Source organism: Phocoena sinus, chromosome 17, assembly GCF_008692025.1.
Source record: "Phocoena sinus isolate mPhoSin1 chromosome 17, mPhoSin1.pri, whole genome shotgun sequence".
Taxonomy (NCBI): Eukaryota; Metazoa; Chordata; class Mammalia; order Artiodactyla; family Phocoenidae; genus Phocoena; species Phocoena sinus.
Window position 1 is genome coordinate 78,124,895 of NC_045779.1, and position 10,487 is coordinate 78,135,381.

Consider the following 10,487-nt stretch of genomic DNA (forward strand, 5'->3'; position numbering starts at 1 on the left):
CATTCCATTCCTGCCATCACACACCATCCACTCACCACAGAGCAGGGCCACAAACAAGGAGACAACTCCTGAGCAGTGGGAAAAGAAATCCGCATTTATTCAGTGCCGGTCGAGCCAGAAAGCCGGGTACTTTCCGAGCACCGGTCTCCCTGTGTGCCCTTGAGGCCTGCTGCAATGGTAATTATACAGAATTCCCAGAGGAAAAGCTTGCGCCTCAGAGGGATTGAGGGCTGGGCCCACGTGGGAAAGCCAGGGCTCCAGCTTGTGCCTGTGCGACCACAGAGTCTGGAACCTCCTCTCTTCTCCATGGTTCTCCAAGTCCCCCTCCACAGTGCCAGACTGGTGCAAGCGAAGACCCACTGGTGGCAGCAGGCCTCTTCCGCCGTGGGTGGAGTGGAGTGGCGAGGGGTGTGCAAGCCCTTGTTCTCCTCCAGGGATCTTGGCACCGAACAGATGCCAGCGGTGTGGCTCAGTGCCAGCAGGGCCGGCGCAGCCAGAAACACAACTCCTCCTGCCCTACTGCCTCGCCGTGACTGAGTGCCTGCTTCTCACCAGACGAGGTGGGAGTGGGGAGGGAGGGAGAGTGGAGAGGCCCCAGCACCCCCTCTTGCCTCTGGGCCCCCTTTCTTCCTGGGGGTGTCACCTGACCCCAGGTGGCATGGGACAGACACGCTCCTGCCAACTAGGGGACCCCGGCTGGCTCTCAGTTGTTCAAAGCCTCTTCCACCCATGAGGTTAGGTGGCTGCTCTGCTCTGGGGCACGGGGCACTGCACGAGGGCAGTGGGGCCCTCCAGACCGGCTCCGCTAAAGGGAGCACGAGATGGCCCCACGCCCTCCTCTAGAGGCTTCTCTGTGGCCCCCGAACTCCTGCCGGAGGCGGTCAACATCCCTCCTGCTGTCCGATGCGTACCATTGACCCAGATGTCCAAGTTGGCTCTTTGGTAGCTACCCTTCTAGTAAACATGACTGCTGACCTGCCTATGCAGGCCCTCGGCTGGGCACTTCAGCCACAATCCCAGAGGGCTGGCACTGCCAGGAGGAGCCCCTGCGGGCTGAGTGGAGCAGGTAGATGGACAGCTAGCAACCCAGCTTGAAGGGCAAGTCCACGCCAGAGCACTGCAGACAAAAGGGACGGCATTGGAAATGGTACCGAGCAGGACAGGGGACACCCAAGTTGTCATCTCTTGCGTGGGGGCAGAGTTTAGCACGGAGGGCATAGAGCCTGGACAGGGCGGCAAAGGGCGGCGTCTGAGGCCCCTTTGCTTGGATGGACACACAGGGAGCCTGGAGCTGGGGCAACAGGGGCTCCAAGGCCCTCAGACGGTGCTCCTTGCAGGACAGGGCCCTGGTGGGACCGGGCACGTGGCCAGGACCTGCGACCAAGTTTCATCCCCAGCTCTGCTCGGGCCTTGCTGCACAGGCTGGCAAGCCCGGACCCTCGGAGGGCTGGGCTGTTCCATTTGTGCAACGCGCTGCCTGGACCGTGGTGTGGCTCAGGAAGCAGGGCCCATGGGAGAAAAGAGGGGTGGTGGCCTGGGGTCAGGCAGAGGGAGCCTGTGGTGTGACTAGCCCGACCGAGTGGCGACATGACTAGCTGATGGCCCGGAAGGTGAGGAGGGGGAGGGTAGAGGGCATCAACACGAAGCGGTAGATCATCTTTACGTCCTCTTGCACCAGCGTCTCCACCAGGAAGTTTTTCAGCACCTAGGACAGAGGCGCGGGTTCTGCCTGGCCGGCCTCCCCTGCCTTCCAGGGCCCTGAGGGCGGGTGCCCCAGGAGCAGAAGCCTGAGGTCCCGACGAGGCTGCCCGCCCAGGCCCCATCCAGGCCCACTCACGTGGTGCAGCAGAAGCAGCATCTCCGCCTCTGCCAGGCGCCGCCCCAGGCACTGGCGCACGCCAAAGCCAAAGGCCAGGTGTGGGAACCTGGTACCAGAGGCTCGGCTGTCCAGCCAGCGCTGGGGCTGATAGCGCTCGGGCCTGGTGAACATGGCGGGGTTTCGACCCAGGGAGTACAGTAGCACCTTCACCAATGTCTGCAGACACGTGGGGAGGGACGGGGTCAGATGCCCTGTGGGTGAAGGTCAGAGGGCGGGGTGTCTGGCAGAGGAGCCCTGCGGCCTCACTCACCCCGGCCGGGATGTGGTAGTTCTGCAGCACCACGTCTGAGCTCACCTGTCGCTCCAAGAAGACACCCACGGGGTACAGCCTGAGCACAGGGGCGGCCAACAGGGTCCTCAGCTGCGACAGGGCCCTCGCTTCCCTTCTGCAGCCTCCCTAGCCCAGCGCCCACGGCCCGAGGGCAGCTCCCCCAGCGCCCTCACAGCTCGCTCCTGGCACTGGGAGGCCCAAATCCCGAGGAGCTGCTTCCTTGCCTCTCCTGAGTCAGCCAAAGCTGCCCCGGCCTGAGCAGCCCCGGGCCAATGAGGACACGACCGACGATGGTCCCGGGACACTGCGGTGAGACCCCAGAGGAAGAAGCACCCCCATCCCTTTAGGGAGAGGAAGAGGAGGCGCAGGGGGATGTAGCCTCGGGCCAAGCTGCTGACCAGCAGCCCCAGGATCTGCCTGCAAGCTGCGGCGAGCGGGCTGTCCCGACGGCGGGGCCAGGGCCGCGGGGGGGAGCCCAGGTCTAGCGCGCCTACCTTAAGGTCTCCTTGAGGGCCGCCCGCAGCAGGGGCAGCTCCGTGGTCGCCCTCTGGGGATTTTCTGAGACCCTGGCCTCGGCCACCAGGCTCTCCTGGCGCAGGGCCTGCTGCACTTCCGGGTTCCGAGCCAGTTCAAAGAGAGTCATCAACAAGGGGAAGGCCGTCTGCAGGAGCCACGGGGCCAGGGCTCAGACCTGGGCACAGGCTGCGTCCCTCCACCCCCAGGGCATCCCTCCCAGAAAGATGGCCGCCATCCCCTGGGGCAGGGGACCTGTGTGCCCGGAGATGACAAAGCCCAGAGAGCTGACCGTCAAGATCCTGAAGCCGCCTTGTCTGCTTCCCCTGAATCCCTTGGGGAGGGTGTCCCCAACCTCAGAGAAGACCCGGGCCTCCTGCAGCCGCTTCAGAGCCTGGCTCGCGCCCTCCTCTGGGCCCAGGAGGTGGCCACTCTTGCCATCTATTCAGCGGGGAGGGTTCCGGAGCCCCGGGCCATCCGCTCCCCGTGGGTCACCTCCCTGGCCAGCCACAGGCAGGTCCGAACACGGGGTCCTGACATGAACCAGCCACCCCGGGCCCCAACTGTTTCCTCCTCCTGGATCATCTCCATGCGCAGGGAGAGGTGTCCACCAGCCCAGCCTGAGATCTGGGAGGCTGAATATCTCCTAAATGCCGTCCCCAAGGCAGCGCGCCCCTGGCATCTCCTGATATGCAGATACGGCTCCCTGTTGCTCCCTCAGCTTAAGTCCGTGCTCTGCCCTGTGGCCCGAGAGGGAGCTGGAGTCTGAGCGAGACACTCCCTACACTGGCTCCCTCTAGCCTTTGATACAGGCCTGGTGCCCAAAGCCCCTCCTGACAGGGGCCCTGACCCCGTCTGCCCTCCTCTGCCCACGTGCCCTGTTCCCCCCGCTCAGCCTCACAGCCTTCCTTGCTGTCCGCTCTTGCAGGCCCTGGCCTGCTGCCCTCCCAGCCTCCTCTTCTTGGCCTGTCTAACTTCTGTGTGGTCCTTCCACACCCAGCGCAAAGGCCTCCTTCTCCAGGAAGCCTTCCCAGAGCTACCTCCTGAGGCACAGGCCCTGCCCTGGGCTCTCACCTTGTGGTTGCATCACAGCCCCTGCTCGGGGAGTGTCTGCACCAGGGGTCTGCGCCTCTGCTCAGGATCCTGGGTGCCCAGCAGGCACTCAGAGATGCTGGCAGATGCAGGTTCGGTCCAGAGACCGGCAGCTTCGGCTGCGCTCACACCCCGGGGCCCACCCTGCCCACTGTGCCGGGTTGCCAGCCACCTGCTGTCCCGCCCACACACTGGAGCCCCTTGCTGTCCCTCCCATCAGTCTGTCACTGCCAAAGGATCTTGAGTGAGAGCCAAAGGTACTCTGTCCCTGGGAAATGTCCCCTGTGTGGGCCTCCAGCCGCGCCTCGGCCCTTCCCCCCCACCCCACCCCCCGCCCCAGGACCTAGATAGTCCCCGGGGTCTCTGCTGCTGCATGTCCCTGGGCCTCGTCCACTCTGCACTCTGCCTGGAGCGTGGCTTCCCACGAGAGTAACCACAGACTCCTGCCTTTGAGGCCTGGCTCCCGTGCTCCCCCTTCTCAGTTGGGAAGCTGGAGCCGTAGACTGGGGAGGGGCTTGGAGGAGACGTTTGCCATGGGAGGGGGCAGCCTGGAGGCAGGAGGGCTCCCTGTTCCATGGGAAGGGCTGGGCGCTGGCCTGACCGTGTCCACGCTCCCAGCAGTGAGGTCGATAGAGTTGGCCTTGATGGTGTCCAGGGTCATGTCTGCACGCATCAGCAGCTCTGCCACGATGCCGCTGTAGTGCCACGGGTGGCCGAGGGCCAGCTCCTGATATATTCTCCGGATGGCTCTGTTGGCTGTGGGACACACAGAGACAGAGGCCCTGGGTCTGGTGCTGGGAAGCACTTTTTTTGTCATCCTCCTACCCTTCGGCCCTCAATACCCCCAGGTCTCCGTGTCCTACCCCCATTCTCGGAACAGCCCAGTCCAGCCTCACTGCCAGCTCTCTTGGGGACCATGAAGAAGCCACAGGTCCCTCCTGTGGCCTCCGTTCTCCCCAGACTGTGGTGCGTGGAGGGGGCCCTGGGGTCCCTGGCCGCAGCACTGCCCGACCCCCCGCCCTCACCGTACTGGAAGATGTAGTCCCAGGCCTCAAAGTGCTCGTTCCACACGCTGGCGCTCGTCCAGCGAGACAGGCTCCTGGGCACGAACATGAGCTGCACGGTGGACTTGAACATGGCCTCCAGAGCGTGGATAAAGTTCAGGCTGTCAGGATTCGGGTGCTGGGCAAAGAGGCCCAGCTGCTCTCCGTAAAGGACTAAGTGGCTGGCTGCGGGGAGGAGGGGGTTCCTGAGCCCGAGGCAGCGCAGGGCCTCACAACCACCTGCCCCCGGCCCTCCCTGACCCCGCCCCAGCCCGCTCTGGTGGCGGGCCCACACCTTCGATGGCGTAGTGGAAGATGCTGGGCCTGATGTCCAGGGTCAGACTCCCTCGGGCATTCTGCACCACCCTCGCCTTCAGGGCCCGGGAGAAATCCCTGGCCACCCGATCCACCAAGGGCGTGTACTTCTGCACAGCCTGCAGCGACAGCACGTCTGGGTTCAGCCGCAGTCGGTCCAAACGCCACTGGGGTCCGTTTCTGTCGAGCAGGGAGCGGGGCATCAGGGTGTCCAGAGTCAGCAGCTGGCCGCGGCCCTGTACCCCACCTCCCTTTCCCCAGAGGGAAGCGGGTGAGGCGTGGAGCCGCCTGTTGGTTCCTAGGGGGCAGGCTGCCCGCGTTTGGGCCTCGGCGGCAGCTCTTCCTCAGGGCAGCCCCGTGCGCTTCGCCCAGGGGAGACGGGGGCCTCTGCCTGAGCCTGCCGTGGGGGTCTGTGCAAACTGGCAGGCCCCGCGCCTGGCACACCCGTCTCCCCCCCGGGCCCTCTCTGGGGCTGAGGCTTTCGCTGTGAGGAAGGGGGCTGAGCCCCCAGGCAGGCCTGGCCCAGCTGTGCTCTCGTCACACCCCAGAGTGGGCGAGGCCCCTGGAGACCTTCATCTCCCGGCTCCTGCGATGCTGCCTCTGTGCCAGCCCCACCGCCCCCTCCCTGCAGAGCCTCCTGCTGCAGTGTGGCAGGAATCAAGTCGTGTTTCTCCTAATACACCCACGCAGAGCCCGGCGCCGACGGGGCGCTGCCTGCAGGGCCTCCAGGGGGGCCCTGACCTGGACGAGGGGAGAAGTCCAACCCACACGCAAGCGCCTCGGAGGCCTGTGCAGGTGCGGGCTCCCTGACGGCAGGCATCATCCTTCTTCCTCTGGCCCTGCAGGAAGGGGCCGGGCTCCCCTCCCCCGCCCCAGGGCACACACGACCCCCAGGGGATGGGCAGGATCTGCATCTGGAGCCAGTGGTCACCGTCTCTCCACCCACCCGGATGGTTCCCCAGGCGGGCGTGCTTTGGGGTCTTCCCTGGCCGGCCTCCTCTCTGCACCCAGGCTGCCCGCCCCCTCCGTGCGCATCCCCACTCGCCCGCACAGCAAGAACACGCCGCACGTGAGGCCACGATCCTGTCGGTAGGCCAGCCAGGGCTCCGGGAACGTCCGCCGGGGGTGAGGGCTCTCCACCTGCTGCAGCCGCTCCACGTCCTCGGGCAGCATCACAAATACCGTGTGTCTCCCTCCCACGTCACACCTGTGGGACGAAGCTCCCAGCCCTGCCGTGGCGCCGTGTCCTCCCCGGGCCCCACTCTGCAGAACCAGCCCGCCACTGGCCCGGAGCGGGCAGTCCCTCCCGCCGCCTCACTGAGGCCTCCCCTCCTCTGGGGTCTGCAGTCTGTGCTCCCAGCCACGAGCCACGCACGGCCCCGTGCTCAAGAAGGCCCCAGTCTGCAGCAGCGAAGGCACAGACCTGCCCCGCTGATTCCCCTCCCTGCCCCTCACCCCCACGCCCCAGGCGCCCCTGCGCCTAGCAGGGACTCAGCTGCCAGTAGGGACAGAAAGTTAGGGTGCTCTCGCCGAGGTGGGCAGGGAGAGCTTTACCTGAAAATGGGCCCCAGCTCCTGGAAGGTCTGATGCATGTCCAGGTGTATGTTCTCAGAGCTCTGCTCCTTCCAGATCTGAAGCACCCGCATCCACCTGTGGCCGGGACACCGGGGCACGGCTTCGAAGGGCAGCACCGCCTTGGGGGTCGGAGTGGCTCTGGTGCCCAGTGTGCGTGCCCTGTGCAGGGACAGCCAGGGCCCTGCCATCCACACTCTGGCCTTTGCCCACAGCGCCATCCTGCTGCACCCCCGCCCCCTTCAGCCCCATCCTTTTATCTCCCCTGGCTCGCTGGACCGGCCGACTGGATCGCGTCAGAGGAGAAAGTGTCCCTGGGCCAGACCAGGAAACCCGGGGCAGCGGTCAGGGCTGGAGGCCTCCAGCGGGGGAGGAAAGAGACGGACGGGCGCCGAGTCCGGCAGTGACGCAGGCCTGCTCGGGGGTGGCTGTTGGGAGCAGGGACAGGGTCTGGAGCAGGGACCCGATGGGGTGGGGCTGAGGGAAAGAGGCCTCCCTCCCCATCCAGTGAGGGAAAGAAGCAAGATGGATAGGTGCCTTATCTTAGCAAGGGATGAAAGGGGACCTTGGGTATTTTCATCCCTTTTCTACAAGGACCAGAGTGGGAAGCAGTGCTGAGGGCTTTGCTCTAATTTCTTGAGGCCGCATGTGTTTTGTCCACTCTTCCCAGGCCCTGTGCTGGGTCCAGGGAGTGGAGGCAGGAGCCAGCAAGGGGGTCTCCCAGTCTCACGGGGGCAGAGAGGGGGATGCAAAGACACCACTGGCGGTGGCACTGGGACTGCCAGGGCACTGATGTGGCCGAGGCCCTGTCTGTCTGGGCTTGCTGGTCCCACTGAGGAGCAGAGAGCACCTAGAAGACAGGGTCACTGGGGGGGTGGACTGCAAGCCCCTCCTCAGGCGGAAGGGTGAAAGGTCCCCGCCTCCCCCCACGGGGCCTGTGCTCGGGGCCCGCAGTCTCCTTTCCCCCTGGAACCCGTGCTCCCGGTGTGGGCAGAGTCTATGACGGGGGTGTGATTGTGGACTCCTCCCTCTCCCAGGGACCCTGGCCAGCAAGCACGCAGCCGGAGCCACCCCTAAGAGGGGGTCCATGGTTTGGGGCCCCGACTCGTCTCACCCATGCCTGGCAGCCTTCCTGTGAGGTGGGTAGCGCTGTTGCCGTTCCCATTTCCTAAACAGGCTACTGACGCCCGGAGCTTCTGTCTCCTCCCGAGGCCCCCCGTCCCGCCCGGTGTGCCAGAGGGGCCCCAGCGCCCCGACCCTGACATGGGGGTGAGGCGGTGAGGCCACCGCAGCGCAGGCTCTGGGGGCAGGACGGAGGGTACGTGTGGGGTTAGCAGGGTGGCTGACGACCTGATGTTACTGGTCATTCTACTTCAATCCGTTCCCTGCTCCTGACACTTCCTCGGGGAATATTCGGCTGGGGCAATGAGTCAGAACCGCCAAGGCCCCTCGTCAAGCTGAGATGTACGACGTGCCTCAGCCCCAGATGGTGTAAGAGCTGTCCTTGGGCCGAGGAGACGCAGCCTGCCCTTGCTGTGCTGGCGCATCGGCCCGGGCCACGCTGGCCAGCCTCCTGCTGCCCGTTCCTCCACCCTGCGGCCCCTCCCGGCCTCTCCTGATCTGCCCTTGGGGCTGTCGGGGCTCTGCCATGTGCCAGCTTTCCCCGTCCCTACACAGTCTGCCGCAGGGTGCTGGACGTACAGGTCAGCCCAAAGCCGAGCCCTGCCCCGAGGAACTGCAGGGGCGGCTGCCCCCTGAGGCACCGGCACCCCAGGCTCCGGAACTTGCGCTGAAGTCCTGGTGCCTCCCAGATCGCCCAGCCTGGCAGCCCCTCTGCAGACTTCCTCCTGTGCTGAGGTGGAGCAAGCCAGGCGGGCGGAAAATGTCCCATAAGTCTAGGCAGGAAAGGTGGCCACAGGGAGGGTCTGAAGGTCTGAGCAGAACGCAGGCTGGGAAGGTTCCAGAAGGTCTGAGCAGGACACGGGGATGGCAGGGGCGGGGAAGGTTCCAGAGGGTCCGGGCAGGACACGGAGAGCGTTGAAGGTTCTAGAAAGTTGGGCAGGTCACGGGCGGTGGGCGCCGTGTAGCAGGCTCAGACTCGGCCTCAGGTCAGCTTTTGCCGGTCCTGAGGTTCGGCCCTACCCCCTCGAGCAAGGTTCCGGGATCCCGCGGGCGCCAGTCAGCCATCCGAACCCCAAAGCATGCCCACCCATGGGGTGTCTGGTCTTTGCCTACCCCCCTAGCCGCCCCTCCCCTGGGTACAGGCACCTCCAACTTCCCACGAAGCGGCCCCTCCCCATCCCAGCTTCGGTTGTGTCTTTTTTCAGGCCCTTTGTTCTGGGTTGAATTTGCTGTCACTTTCCCGGCTTTTGAGATGGAAAATAAGATCCTTGGGCTTCAGGCTCTCTGCCTTTCTGATGTGTGCTTGGCCTCCCTGCCTTTCCTGCCAGGCCTTGAGGCTGTTTAGGTCTGGTTTTGTTTTGGAATATTGTAATCATTGTGCTGCCCCAAATCTTTTTTGTTTTCTCCTGGGAGCGATGGGGTGTGGAGGCTTTATGAGTTGGAATTGTTCTCAATGTCCGAACACGTGAAGCGACTGGTTTCTGCGTAACGCCACTGTAGTCGGGAAAGGTACTCTGAGTGAGTTCCAAAAATTCCTTATGGATGTGAAATCTCCATCTGCCTTTAACTCTCGGGCTACTCTTTGCCTTGAAGTCTACACTGGCTGATACTAATGGAGGTGTTTCCACACCTCACTTCTGTTACCCCCTCTGCGTGGGGCTGTTGTTGTCAAATGTTTTATTTCTAAATGCGATGTGCATTAAACATGCCTTGTAGTGGGATCTGCTGGTAAGGCGACAGCCGAACTGTTTTTGTGTCGAGCCATATTCATTTACCTTCATGTCTGGAGCGTATTTTCCCTTCCTTAGAAGAGAAGTCTTGGTGATCGGTGTCTTCTTTCTACAGCGTTTGGAAGTGATTGTCCGTGAGGTTTTCTGTTTCTCCTGGTTTTGTGGGAAGAGCAGACATGGCTGGGGTGTGGCTGCCTGAAGGTACGGCCTGGCTTTCCTCTGGCTGATGTTCAGATTTTCACTTACTAAAAATCACTTTCCACGGTTCAACTGTGGTACGTCTGAGATTGGTCTTCCTTGTGTGAGTTTTTCTTTGGACCTGCCGCACTGAACTTTCTGGGTTGTGGGCCGATGGCCCAAGCTCATCCTGAAAAATTGTCGTCTCCGCCGTTCTCTCTTCAGAGATCGGCTCTGTCCATCTCTCTGTCTCTCCTTCTAGGACTCCGGTTACACGGAGGCCAGATATTGGACTCTGACCTGCGTGTCCCCTCTTCCCAGGTCGGTTCGTTGCTTTGTTTTTCTTTCTCTGGGTGTCAGTTTGGATATTTTCTGTACACCTGTCTTCAGGTTTTCTATTGTTCTGTTTTTCCTGCATCTGGTTGGCTGTTAAGCCCATCCAGTGAGTTTTTCACTTTCAGGTGTTTTGTTTTTCTGTTTTAGGGTGTCCCTTTGATTCTCTTTGTGGATGTTGTAGGGGAGGAAAAGACTTCCTCTACCCTCTTAGGTTCCTTTGGCTGGTCTAATCTAGTTGATGTGAGATGCATTAACAGAAGGAAAAGAAACCAATTTAATTTTGTAGGTACGGAGGCCCCACAGGTATAGGACCTAAGAAGTGACCAGAGATGGCTGTCTACATACCTGTTTAGGCAAAGAATGTGTTATTTGAGAAGATTTGATAAAACAGAGGGATTTTTGCTTGGGGTATCATATTAATGAAGAAGTAAAGTTTT

The 10,487-nt window shown here is 62.7% G+C and overlaps 1 protein-coding gene across 2 annotated transcripts; it reads right to left on the reverse strand.

Moving 5' to 3' along the window:
• Positions 1–278: 278 nt before the first annotated feature.
• LOC116742421 (cytochrome P450 11B1, mitochondrial) lies at positions 279–6,911 on the reverse strand. 2 transcript variants are annotated; one of them, XM_032610052.1, is made up of 9 exons: positions 6,668–6,911; positions 6,165–6,320; positions 5,094–5,293; positions 4,781–4,984; positions 4,357–4,511; positions 2,645–2,811; positions 2,130–2,208; positions 1,838–2,035; positions 1,183–1,705 (listed from the first exon to the last, which is right to left on the reverse strand). In XM_032610052.1, the coding sequence occupies exons 1-9, from the start codon at positions 6,904–6,906 to the stop codon at positions 1,592–1,594; spliced, it is 1,512 nt and encodes a 503-aa protein (XP_032465943.1). In that variant the 5' UTR covers positions 6,907–6,911; the 3' UTR covers positions 1,183–1,591. The 2 variants fall into 2 exon arrangements, with proteins under 2 accessions (XP_032465944.1, XP_032465943.1); XM_032610053.1 differs by lacking the exon at positions 1,838–2,035 and having other exon boundaries at positions 279–1,705; positions 6,668–6,906.
• Between the last annotated feature and the right edge of the window lie 3,576 nt (positions 6,912–10,487).